The sequence below is a fragment of the Alligator mississippiensis genome, chromosome 1 (genome assembly GCF_030867095.1).
Source record: "Alligator mississippiensis isolate rAllMis1 chromosome 1, rAllMis1, whole genome shotgun sequence".
In the NCBI taxonomy this organism is placed as follows: domain Eukaryota; kingdom Metazoa; phylum Chordata; order Crocodylia; family Alligatoridae; genus Alligator; species Alligator mississippiensis.
Window position 1 is genome coordinate 256,720,372 of NC_081824.1, and position 13,990 is coordinate 256,734,361.

The following is a 13,990-nucleotide window of genomic DNA, read 5'->3' on the forward strand; positions in this document are numbered from 1 at the left end:
ACAAGGCTGCACTCCTTCCAATTTGGGAGCCAACACATGCCTGGAATATCTCAACATGGCACTGGCATGTACCACATAGACATACCCATTAAGTGTCAACATTAACAGACACCACAGACCCCTGACTGCAACAGCAGAAAGTAAACTACTAGTTTTGTTTTTTTTTTAATTCTGTCATCTCTGAAATACCAGGTATAAGGGAAGGGTTTGCAAGAACCTGCTCTGTGTTACCACTTCAGCAAATGAATGGAGGACCTCAATCTCGACGCATTTTTGGCCACAGGTTCTTGATGAAAAACCAGTAACCCATGCATTGTTGGGCCACGCCTAATTGCAACAGCAGACAAAGGAAATATCTGATGCTGGGCAATGATTCTATGGCGAGATGCATAGCTCCATGAGCCCAAGTAATTTATAAACATTTTAAACACCTTTTCCTATTCATATCCTGTAAGCTGTGTCCTGGCGCACAGGCAGCTTAGAAACAGTTCGGTATTGCTGTTAGGGGATACCATGGTCAGGTTAGGCTCTTCTTTTCTGCTTGGAGTTTAATCCAAAGATCTAGAAATATATAAGCAGAGCAAAGGACCTTCTAGCTTGCCAATTCATCTATGAGCATGTTGTCACCTATGGGAAGTAAAGTGAGAAATCAAGAAGGGCCATTTACAGACATTAAAAAACAAACAAGAAAACAAATGAACAACCAAACAAGGTGCTTTACTTTAAATTTAGTGTGCTCCTGTGATGAGCCCAGTACATGCCCAAAAAAGGCATCACGTTACTTGGAGCCAGCTCACCCGATGTCTGTACAGATCAGGTGCTTTAGCAGGGCATTTATTTAGCTTTTTGGTGCATTTATCTAATAGCTGATTGAATAGCCAACAAGAGCCCCGCTGGAGCCCCAGATCTACATAGACACTGCACAACAGGGTTGAACCAAAATGCTGCTTCTTCCGACAAAACGGGGGGGGGGGGGCGAATTCCCCTCCACGTCTGTCAGCAGCCAGTGATAAAAAATAAAGGCTCTCTTCCCATGACATGAATTATAAATGTCCTTATTACACAAATGTGCTGCACCTTTTTATTAAATGGAACTTCTAGGAAATACATTGAGTCACTTTACAGCAGTCAGTAAATATGTTGATAAGGGATGAGGCTCTAGGCAGCTCTCTTTTGTGATCAATGGTGCCCTTTGGGCCTAAGACAAAGGTAAGGAGCATGTGGAGGACTCTTAGAAGTTGTCTACACCATGTCTCCGGCCTGTCCCAACAGGAATGCTTCCTAGCATGCACTACCCAACCATTCCCAGTTTGTATGGATCAAACTGGGAAATACACCAAGAAAACTGCTCCAGGGGCACCCCCTCATGCTTATTCTCATAACTGAGACAGCAGCTGCTGTCAAGCACACCAGAAACTGAAGTCTGAAAAGCAAACAGGGGTAGAGTGGCTTATTGGCCCATTTCCAGGTTTGATGCCTGTGAGTGGGAACAGGTGGGCTGGGCATGCTAGGGAGCATCTCTGCTGGGATAGGCTGGGGATATGTGGCCTTTCCAGATACTTATCTATCACATTAGCTGAAATTTAAACCAACTTTACATGGGCATCTCATCGATATGCAGATTCAACTATTACTTTCCTCTCCCAGAAACCTTTGGAATATCAGATAAAGTTTTAAGCTGTCTCCTCCTTGCCATATTAGCAATTAGCCTTCTTTGGGCTGAAAGTTTAAGGCCAGGACTAAAGGTCAGGACTAAGAAACACAATGGAAGGAAGCAGAAGGAAAAGGAAGACAGTCAAAATGCTAACAAAGAGGGAAACGGGAATTGGTTGCACAAATAGATCAGGAACAGGGAAAACAGGGTGAAAAAAATTAAGATTGGATGAATAACCTGGGGAGGGAAAATTGACTGGGAGTTGAAGATGAAGAAAGGGGAAGGAGTTAGATAAATGCCAGAAAGGGGAAAGAAGACTAAATTTGTGATAAAAGCCTGAGGATTGGATGCTAAAAAGGGATAAGCAAAGACCATGTGGCTAGGAAGGAGAGAGTAGCAGATATGACATACAGGATGACAACCTACTGTGACTACTACTTATTCTGTTAACTCAAGCAAGAGAATTTCTATATGGCATATCTAAACATTTGGACCCTGCCTCCTTGAGCACATGGAATATCTTTTGTCTCTACAGGCCCATCTAATTTATTGCATAATCTATCAAGGGTGCAGTGAATGAACCAGGGAAATGTGTAGACTTCACGATTAAGGCAGTTGACAATTGCCCTGAAAAACTGATTTATTTCTTTACTATGGGCATAGAGTGCCTAGGTGATGCTTGGTCAAGTCACTTAAACCAGCTCATCACATACTGTGAATAAAACTTATTCCTCATTTTTGGGTTCCCAACATTAGCTTCAGGTGCCTACTTCATAGAAGATTGATCAATAACAATTAAAGTCAATGATAGCTCTGCTTTGACTACTCTACTAAAAAATGCTAAGTACTCTTATATTGGAAGCTTCAAGTTAGTAGATCCTTCTGATTTTTGTCTCTCTCCATAAGCCTCCCAACTGGAAAATGAAATAATAATACCTACTCATCTTATAGCAGCAATATAAAAATAGAATAATGTTTACAAAACACTTGGATAATATAGTTATGAATGCCATAAAATCCTGCAAGGAAATTAATTACCATATTTACTCAAATTTAAGATGACCTCCCCCCCCCCCCCCATTAGACTCTAAATATGGAAAATGTATGAATTCGTTATAATTTCCCCACATGTAGTATCTAATTATTGGAGGGTCATCTTTAATTCATCCCCACACCACCGCTGCAAGTGGGAAGGTGGTATGGGGAGATCAAGCAGCTTGCCCTCTGTTTGCACCTGCCCTTTGCCACCTCTGACTGCCCCTCTCCCTGCCCGTTTCCACCTCCCACCCCCAAGCATCTGCTCTACCCTTCCCCCCTCCTTAACTTTGCTCTGCACAGGTAGGCTCCATCCTTGTTGTAGCCTGGGGCACTGAAAACAGCCCCAGGCCAGCCCCGATAGCTGCCATATGGGCTGTATGCTGAGTTGCAGCCTTGCTGCAGCTGAGTTGCAGCCCAAGCTGCACCATGGATGGAGCCTGCTGCCATGGAGCAAAGGCATGGGGGACAGGTGGCAAAGCAGAAAGGGAGAGGGGCAAGCAGAGGCCGCATGGAGGTGTAGGGAGATGGCAGAGGGGGGAGACGCTGCAGGGCAATATGGTGTACAGAGGTGGTGTGGAGGGGGCAGACAATTGCTGCTATGGCCTGACCTCTGGTAAGGGATGGAGGCTGAGCTACAGCAGCTACCTGCCTTCCCCCCCACTGTCCTTACTCGATTCTAAGGTGAGTGGCTTCCCCCCCTGTTAAATGGGGGGCACTTAAAACTGTATTCAGTATATACAGGTATGAAAACACATGGGGGTACAAGGGTATAATACAAAATATTGAAAATCTTCAGGAGAACACTAGTCAAGAGAACACTCCTGTGCAGTGAGATAAGGATCCTGTGGAAGAAAACAGGAAGTGATCTTCTTTATATTATGACAATTTATGATGATAAATAAAAGAGCCCAAATTAGGTTGTAGAAGCTGTTTAAAAATATGGTATTTCACTGTTGGCAAACACTTGCACTTTTTAACTTTCACAATAATCTTTTAACACATTTTGTATGTGAAATAATCTAAAGAGTAGCATAGAGGCTTCAGAGTAATCAGTCCAGTTTTGGCCACCACACTTAAAAGAAACAAAAGAGAGCAATAAAAATTGTAAGACGCTTAGCAAATGCGACCTATGAAAAAAGGTAAAGGAACTGGAATTCTTTAGTCGAGAACAGACAAGGCATCAGAAGCGGTGAGTTACCAGTTTGTAAAATTATGCTTTTAAGAGGACAGCAAGCAATTGTTCTCCATGTTCACTAAGGAAAGTATAAGAATAAATCAGCTTAATTTACTGCAAAGAAGATTTTGACTAAATATTAAGATATGCTTTCTATCTATAAGAATTATGAAGTGCTGCAAACAAATCTGGGAATATTGTGGGTCCAGGTATATTTGATTCTGCCTCAGTACAGGGTGTTGGACAGACTGCTTTAAAAAAAAAAATGCTCCCAGCGATATACATCTCTGTTCTACAGAAATGTTCCAAACTCCGCTTACGGGGCCTAATGAAGATTCAAGGTCCCTGTGGGCCTTGTACTTTCCCACTGATTTCACCCTGGCATCCCACAATACATCTAAAACAGTGTGGTCTCTGTGAGACAGCCTCAAAGAGCACATCTCCAAGAGCAGGAATGCCCCTGCATGTATGCTCTGGCACACAACAAGTTGCCCCAGGTTGGGTAGAGGAGGTTGGGGCCAGCACCTGGGCTGGGGTCCTGTGGCCTCCCAGGGCTCCAGCAGTGGTGATCTGGACACACAGAGCCTGGCTGGTAGCCAGAGTGTGGCTTTGGCCATTCAGGTGCCAGTTTCAGGTGTCACACACTACCGCCACATGCACCACCCCACTTTTTTCTGGTATGGGTTTTTTTGACACCAGGATCTCCTGGGAGTCATCCTCCTGTGCTGATCAACACAGAACTACATCACAATTATTCAACAGTGGTACAACCTTCTGTATAAGATCTTGGCTACACCTCCAAGTGTGTGCAGGGTACAGAGGGCAAGGACAAGTTAGGGATAGACTTTTCTCTTTCTAACAGATTGAAAACCCCAAATCCTTTTATTACTTTACTGCAAGGAGAAAGGTAGTCATAGCAATGTCCAGGTTGTTATGTATCAAAAAATATGCTTTGGTGGTTCTGCAATGAAATCTTCAGATTTAATACCACCATTGTCCCAGATACTAGCTGGCATTTTAAGACCAGAGCTAAAGTAATGGCATTGTGCACCTCCAGGAATGGCTAAAGAACTGCTCTTATCTCCAGAGATTACTTCTTTACCTCAAGGCTCTACAATAGCTGCCAGCCAGCATTGCATGTATAATATACTTCACTCACACACATAATGGATAATTTGTGGATAATTTGCTTAACTGAACTACACAGTGCCCATCGAATTTTCTGCCTATTTCTTACATTGCAAACTCCAATTATCTGACTATCATCTAAATGCATAAAACTATTTAAATGCATTTCATCTTTTAGTTCCACAGCCTACTCCGTAACTTAATTTTACTTTGGTTAATTACAGAACAGCTTTGTCTACTCTGTCACTAGTAATGTTCCTATTACATGGGCCAGGAACAGTGAAGCTGGAGACCCGTGTGCTGGGGCAGGAGCTGCCCAGCTGCAGCTTCTCCCCAGCCTGGACTGGCACAGCAGGAGCAGGGGGAGGGGGAGGAGGAGCTGCTGAAAGCAGAGGGAGCTGAGCACTACCTGGGCAGCTGCATCAGCAGCAAGAGCAGCCCTGCCAGGAAGCTGTGCGGTCTGGCCAGGGCCGGGGCCATGCTGTTGGTGGGCACTGCGTGGAAGCAGGGGCTGCCGAGGGCAGGAGCAGGTGGGGCTTGGCTCCATGCAAAGTGCCATGGGGGCAGCTATGGGCTAGACTGGGGGAGGGGTTAGGGGGCAAAACACAGCTGCACCACACCTCTTGCCCCCTCCCATCCCACAGCCTGCTCCTGGGACCTAGCAAGCAGCCAGCCTGTCATGTGCCCCCACACCCACCTCCCCAATAATTTGAACTATCATGTAAACACTTATATATACAGTACTCAAATATTTTATACATGCAGCCCTCAACAGCTCACCAAAACTCATTTAGTGGCCCACCAACCAAAATAACTGCCCGTCCCTGGTTTACCTCCTGGGAGAGTGGCCAAGCAGGGAGGCAGGGCAGTGGCCAGGCAGGAAAAAACCTGAGCCTGAACTTCTCTGTTTATCTCCTCACACCTCAGGGCACCCTTCAAAGGATTTTACAGCAGGAGTGCCCTGGCCCTGACTAAGAATCACTGACTTAAGCAGTCTTGTTTACATTAAGTTTGGGTCAGTACATAGGTTTCCTCCTTCTCCCTCAGTCCTTTAATAAGAACAAGTTCTGACACTGTAAAGAAAAAAACTCAAGTGGAACTTAAAGTTATGTACAAAATGAGATTACTTAATTGTTCCTCTTACTGAAAGTCACGCTTGGCAGAAGTGAAATAATAACATGTAAGACAAGGTATTTGCAGGTATTACCTCTTTCTGAACTAGGTCATGATGCAGCTATATCAGTTATTTCATCTGAGTAAATTAGGGCTTTGTAAATAATTATACTTTTGGTTCAGGGTATTTTAGGGCACCCCAAAACATTTAATTTCACCTGAAATAATTTTTTTCAGATCATTTATGTTCTTTTATAAATTCAGAACAAGTTAGAAGCAGAAGATGTTGATTTGGAATTAAAAATGGAAACATCTCGTTTAAAAAGGCATCAAAAAGAAGGTTCCAGCTTTTCCTTAATTTTTTCCTTCATCTTTTCCACACAACTTTTCCCATATTCAAATTTACAAATAGTTTCTAAACTACTGTTTTCAGCAAATTTACTATTTCCCTCCAGTCCGCTCCCAGTAGTCCCAAACGCAGCGTCAAAGCCATCTTACGTACTCCCTAAACATTAAAATTATAACCACTCTATGTACTTATCTGAAAAAAGGATTTCTTTCACCTGTGCTTCCCCAAGGGATCCCTTAAACAGCAGCCATACTGTGATCCAGGAAGAGTGGTGAACGAGTAACAGAAAGCCAGCTTTAGGGTAAGAGTTTACCACCAATCCAAGAGAAAGCTCTTCTGGCTAACAAATGGACCATTATGGGCATTTGTACACATGCCTGCACTGCAGTTGTATAAGTCACGAAATGTGTGTCTACACTGAGAAAATGTCATAGATTTCATAGAAGTTAGGGCTGGAAGGGACCTTGAAGATCATCAAGTCCAGCCTCCTGCCCAGGGGCAGGAAGTCAGCTAGGGTCAAAGGATCCCAGCAAGATAAGCATCCAAACACACGAAAATGGTGGTCGTGCACTTTTGAACTAAAACACCCCCAATGTGTTTTAGTTTAAAAGCACGCTACCACAATTTTCTGCACACTGACACACATTTCAGATTCATTAATTGATGAATAGAGTTTGCTCTGACACAACTGATCTCCGGCGTGTTGCAGGACAAAAAAGTATGTGTATAAATACCCAAAGGGCTTGAGCTGAGGACACAACAGAAACCATTGCTTCTGAGAAAAAGCAACATGTAACAGACTGTTTAATGCAAGGCAATAGTTCTTCCTAACACACACAATAGCGAGAGAATGGCTGATGTCCTGAAGAAAGAGGATTTAAATCTTAGATTATCTTTTACAATTAAAGATTATTTACAGTTCCAACGGAATTTGTTTTTACCTGTGTAAATGTTTCTTTCTTTTTTTAAATGCTGTAAAGCTTGTGGTCTTGTATCTTAGCACTGAACCCTGCTCTCTAACTCTGTACATCACTAAAAATGATGATCCTCATTTATCCATTTTGAGTCTACCACCTGCCAATTTCAATAAATGTTCCTTCTTCTTGTATTTAGGAGTATTGGTTGTAGCCACGCTGATCTAAACATAGGCAAAAAAGAACCTTGTCTGCATTTCATATCTACCTTCTCTAGACACCTAAATATCAGCAGTCCCCAAACCTAGGATATCTGTAAGAGTATAAGCACTAGAGCAGGGGTGGGCAAAATGTGGCCCGGGACCCAGATGCGGCCTGCCAGGCCATTCTATCCAGACCGCGGGGCCCCTAAAAACGTAGAGAATTAATACTTATCTGCCCCTGGCTGCCTATCATGCAGCCCTCGATGGCTTGCCAAAACTCAGTAACCGCCCCTCCACCCAAAATAATTGCCCGCCCCTGCACTAGAGGAACAGTTGGAGTTTCATTTCAGCACACTGTTGTATTTGGGAGTTGGTTAGTATATCCTTTTTTTATTGACAGAAGCAATTGATTATTTTAACTTAGTTTATGCTCAGGGTACTATTTACAATCATGCCATCCTTTCCATACCAGAGCAGGATTGCTCCCTACAAAACAATAAAAATTAAAAATTAACAGAATCACTTCACAAAATAATAGAGGTCAATAGTGCCATGCACTTATACAACAAGAGACCCTTCTGGCTGACAGAAGAGAAAAAAAAATCCTGTAGGTAGCCAGAAAACGGTTTGCCTTTTATATGCAGAAACAGTTACTCCCTACCACCACGACACCTAATAGAAAAATGTTCATTGTTAATTCGGATTCAGACCTCCTTTATGAACCACTTTTTTTTTTTTTTACTAACTCATCACCCTGAGCTGGTATTTCAATATTTCCTCACAACTCCCTAACTCCTTTTTCCTAGTCATAGGCTATATGAAGCAGTCTGACAGTTGCTCAACTTTCAACCTTAAAATAATCCAAGAAGAAAACACTGTTTATAATATGAACAGGATTTTGGGATTTTCAAGCTTACCATCATTAACTTGCCTGGTCCCTCTACTGCAGATACCATGCTGCCCAACACTTATTCACAACATTCTGTTGAAATTAATAAGCAGTGACAACATACCTAGAGCAATTACCAGCACAGCAGGTTCACCCTGCCTGAAGCCATCTGGAACAGTCAGCAGACACGTGTCAAGCACATCTAAGCTGCTTGCTCACCATCTTTATCAGTTTTCTGTATTAAAAGGGCCTACAGCAGGTTGAATATTTTCAATACCGGCATTTCTGCTCCTTGAAAGGAATTTCAAAGTTGTCTTGCTCATGATATTGTACAATTTTTTTTTTTTTGGATAAGGGGAAAAAAGGAATATAAAGAACCTGAAACTTGGAAACATCTAACTATATTTTGCTCAATTTTTAAGGCCACTATATTTTTAAGACTTGTGACAGAAGTTAAATATCATCTCACATGCTTCATTTCTGCACTGAACCATGTCTGTACGTGTACCTATACTTCCTCAGAGTTGTAGCTCCAGGGGTCTTATGTCCCAGTTGCCTGGAACTTTGAGCTATTACTGGTAGGTCTGCAACAGTGCAAAGCAAAAGCACTACTTCTTCCTGGAAAAGCATCCTGCACCTCCACATTAGTGCTGCAGAATCTATAACCAGGGAGGTTACAAAGCTTTAGGAGACTACTGTGTTAGTATCAGAAAGGAAAACCTATAGCAGTCACCACTAAGACCCTTGTAACTGATATCTGCAGGCCAGATGAGTTGCTGCAGAAATGGAATCTAGAGGAGAGTGCACAAACCGGGACTCAGGAGAGCTTGGTTCAATTCCTGACTCTGTCACCGATTTCCGGGGTAATGCTGGGCAAGTCAAGTTCCCTCTCTGCATCTCAGTTCCAGCATCTGAAGAAAAGGAAATAATGATAGCAACCTCTGTAAAGTGCACTGGCATCTACTGACAGAAACAACTAGGTATTGTCACTATTGTAATGTTCACTTGACAAAAGAGAAGATTTTAATAGCCATCACTGTCCTCAAGTCTGCTCAATGTAAAAAGCATTGAGCTCTCCCACAGTTACATTGTGACTTTTGGTCACAAAAAAGGTAGGCAGTTGTCTTTGGTAGAAGTCATGCCAATATGAGTAACATGCAGGAATCATTTTCACATTACTCATCACATTGCTACTGGCTAAATACAAGGTAAGCATAAATTATTAAGTGCCATCCCAACCCACTTCCTGGTTTCTCAGGTTGCTAAGTAGACATTTGTACAGGTAATATTATAGGTATCAATTTGAAAAAGGAAAGGCAGTATGGCCAAATGCTGGTTTGTCTACCACTTAAACCTGCATAAAATTCACATGCCTATTGCAGTGACACAATTCACCTTTTCAAAGTCCCGATCTGCTTAAATCTTTGGTCTTCACTTAGACTTTTGCATGTATTAGGAAGTATAAAAAGGTGATGACTGCAGTGGCTGTTTTCCAGAGTTTTATGGATATATAAGCAGAGGCCTTCTACAAAGTCTTCCACCTGAACTAGAGCGCATCAGACAGTAAAAGATGACAGCTTCATGGCTATTACAAAATACACAGTTCTAGTTTGTTTCCTGCCACGCTTGGAGAACAGAGTACTTGTCATCTGTGGTTAGTCATACATCCAAAACATGAGCGAAACCATTTGTGAATTTCATCACTCATGGTTTTTAGCACAGAAATACTTAAATACTTCCCAGAAACTATATTATTTATTATTAGTCTGCTTCATACTTTAAAAGCTTCATGTCATTTAGGTAGAAGGCAAAAACAAATTCTCTCTCCCTTAATCTAATACATGACTTCCATCTGCCCCCTCAGTACACATCCTTCTTAAACAGATCTCCTGAAAGACAATGTTATGAGGAAGCAGCATTCAGTTTGTATGCAGCATGTGTATTCATAACACTCCATTTTATATTACCTAGTAGGCACAACATTTTATATTACTTGTTAAGCACCAGCTTTGTGCCTACGAAAGACATTAGCCCCATTCTAAACTCAGCAGCAAGCTGTCAAAACGAAAATTAGGATTTACCTTCCAACAGGAAAATTCCTATTTCCAACTCATTAAAGGTCAGAAAAGAAATTCAGAGTAATTTGTTAATTTTCATCACAGCAGAAAGTTAACAGGATGGTATTCCAAGGTTTCTTACTAGGACCATTTTTATTACTTAAAACATTTATCAATGATCCGGAAAATAGAATAAGCAGTGAGACGGTAAAGTTTGCTTAAGATGACTAACTAGAGTACAGACAGAGGTAAGATTACAGAGAATTTCAAGAGGGAAGTCAAGCCAGGGAAATAAACGGCATGATACCAGATAAAAGTCAAATGTTAGTAAACTAAGTTATGCAACTGAAAATAATTCTTTTCTCAAATACCTTTACTACAGACCACACAATTATCAGAATAAAGAAGATGTATGTATAAAGAAGATTTATGCAGGGTTCTAGACAATTTAAGACCTCTGCTCCCAGTTCAGCAACAGTGAGAAAAGCAAAAGAGGAGGATATATGCATTGTATCATTTAATTTATGGAACACGGAGGAATAGTTATATGCCGGAGGAATATTTATATATAACAAAATCATCATCTGATGAACACAAATCAGTGACATATTTATCCTGTAGCAAGATGCAAGAACTGGGAGGTATTGGCCTGTTTTCACTGACACTGAAGAACTTAATTGAAAGCAAACAGTTTTTCACTAAACGCACTAGGGCAAGACACAATATAGTTAGAAGAGAAGCTTAGAAGGATTAAGAAAGATTTAGACATTTGTAAGGATAGAAACATCCAGCGCTTAGTAATAAATATTAGGACAACAGGCAAGAGCTTTGTAAGGGATATAAAAAACTCATAGTTCAGTATGAAAGCCAACCGTTAACTATTGGGGGAGTCAGTTAAAAGTATGCAAGGATTTTTGTGGGACCAGCTGCATTGATGGGATACAGTTACCCAAGCTTTCAAATGCCAGACAGTCTTGACCAATTAGAATTAGATTCTCCCTGTGGTGGCAATACTGGGCACTGATGTCAGGCAACTAGGGCTGACAGCTCTCAACAAAGGTACTGGATTAGATGGACCTGTGGCCTCAATCAGGGATATCAATTTGTAAGTAGTTTTAAAAGAGAAGGACTGAAGAAAGAAGCCTACTGAACATCCTCATTCCTGCTGGTCTATTTACAGCTGAAGATTATATCACAGGTTGAATGCCCGTGACTCAAACAGATGGCAGGTTCCTTCCTTCTAGCGCTAAGAAACTGGCAAAGCAGATCTGTTGCATCCGACACCCTGCCTCCAGCAGCAGCAGCCAGGGAGAGATGCTTAGGAGGGGAGGTCACTGCCCCCGCCATAAATGAACCAGCTCTGCAACTGTACACTGGCGAGGTCAGCGGGGGTGGAGGATGTCTCTTGACCTCAGCCGTGATCCGTTTACACCCTCCAGCAGCAGGCTGAAGGACAGCCCCTGATGAGCTATGTGAGTTAAGCACAGGCTTATCAGGTATCTCAACCCACTTGAGCCAGAGCGGTGTAAGAGAAACATTAAAAAAAAACACAGACATTCTTTTCAATGCCCTGTGCTCGGGGGCAGCAACTGGAGCGCCAGCCTGCCGCAGCAGGAGACATTTGCTCCTCCCCGGGGGATAACCCTGGGCATGTGAAGCACCCCCTCTCTGGGAAGGCACTGCCCTAGCAGCTCACGCTGTGCTGAGCCCAGAGACCCCCACACCCAAACGTGTCCAGGAAAGGGCCCCTCTCCCCTCCCTGACAGCCCTGTCCAGCCATGCTTCCAGCTTGTGTACACACACGCATGCTTACTCCTTACACGCTCACACCTATGCACACACTTGCTTACTCCATACACACTCCTACCTGCACATGCACTCACTCACTCCTTACACCCTCACATCTAGACACACACACACTTGCTCAATCCTTACACACCTCACACCCATACATACATGCTTGCTCACTCCATACACACACACACACACACACACACACTTGCTCACTCCTGACAACCACATATCTAGACACACACAGGCTCACTCAATCCTCCCACCTGCTCACTCCTCACTCACCTCACACCTATACACACATGCTTGCTCACTCCATACACTCACACCTGTGTGTGTGCACACACGTACTTGCTCACTCCTTACCTCACACCTAGACACACACCAGCTCGCTCAATCCTTTACACACAAGCTTGCTCATTCCTTATAACCTCCCATCTAGACCACACACACACACACACACACACAGGCTCGCTCGCTCGCTCCTTCCCCCCGCCCCGGAGTACCTGGGATGGCGAGGTGCGCCAGCGGGCGGGCTCGGAGCGGCGGCGGCAGGGCGCCCATCCAGTCCGCCTGGCCGCCCGCCGCCTTCCGCCACCCGCGCCCCGCGTCCACCGCCGCGCCGCGCCGCCACACGCTGCCGCTCATGCGCTCCGCCAGCCAGCCGCCCATGGCCCTGCCGCCCGCGCATCCCGCGCACCCCGCGCCCAGCCCGCCCTCTGCCCCGGCACCAGCCCCGCCGCTGCGCTCGGCCCCTGGCGCTCGGGACCAGCCGGAGGAGCCGGGCAGGGAACACCGCCCCCAGGCTGCGCGCCTCACGGCCACGGCCACGGCCCCGGCCCCGCCCTGGCCTCGCGCCCCGCCCTCGCCCTACTTCCCTGAGCCCTTCAACCTTTGCACTGCACCCGATCCGTAATAGTAAGAGCGCTTAAGATGCCCGACAGTTTTTGAGGCAGCTCATGCAAAAGCCAAGTCACTCTCTGGGAGTCTTAACTGAATTTCGGGGCGTTTGTTTTAATTCATATTCCAGGGGAAATTAGCCAAATCAGTTTCAAACGTCTTCCAGTGGGCATCCTACCTGCAGGCCCAAGCCCAGAGGGCGCGGGGCTCGGATGCCCCCCAAGTCCCGCTTGCCCCTAGCCAACGGGCACAGGAACAAGTAGGGAGAACTTTTTAAAATTACATTTGTATCCAAGGCCAAACTAGCCCAAACTAATTCCAGATCCAAGAGTCCAGAACTATAAGTGGCCCTACTACTGGCAACCATCCTCCACCTGCCCCTGGGGCTTCAGACGTTTCCAAAACCATTGGCAGGCATCCTAGTCACTGGCCCAAGGCTTGGGGTTCGGATGCCCCCAAGTTTTGCTTGCCCTCAGCCATACAGCAGTCAGAGCAAGCTAGGAAGGAGCCTCCCATTTCCATAAACTGGGTTGAAAGCCACTACACCTCAGCAGGTACTGAACCATGCCAGAAGAGCAGTTCTCCTCTCCTGCAAGCCAGTTCAGGAAAACTGCCTTCTTGGACACACGTACACTGTACTTCCGCTGCCAGGTTAAGAAGCTGCTATGCTTGTCCTGAGCCTTTAAGAGTCTGACAGCAAGTAAGGAGAATGAATTTTATTAGTAAATGTTTAGGATTGTGAATCCAAAAAGATCACAAAGCCAGTAGGGAAATACCAAT

General features: G+C 44.3%; 1 protein-coding gene across 1 annotated transcript in view; it reads right to left on the reverse strand.

The window, feature by feature from the left end:
* PLCXD2 (phosphatidylinositol specific phospholipase C X domain containing 2) overlaps window positions 1-13,004 on the reverse strand; it is a 30,743-nt gene extending 17,739 nt beyond the window's left edge. The window contains exon 1 of the mRNA XM_019476049.2: window positions 12,817-13,004. Coding sequence (XP_019331594.2) covers window positions 12,817-12,982 — 166 coding nt within the window. The 5' untranslated portion in view covers window positions 12,983-13,004. The remainder of the gene's footprint in view (window positions 1-12,816) is intronic.
* Between the last annotated feature and the right edge of the window lie 986 nt (window positions 13,005-13,990).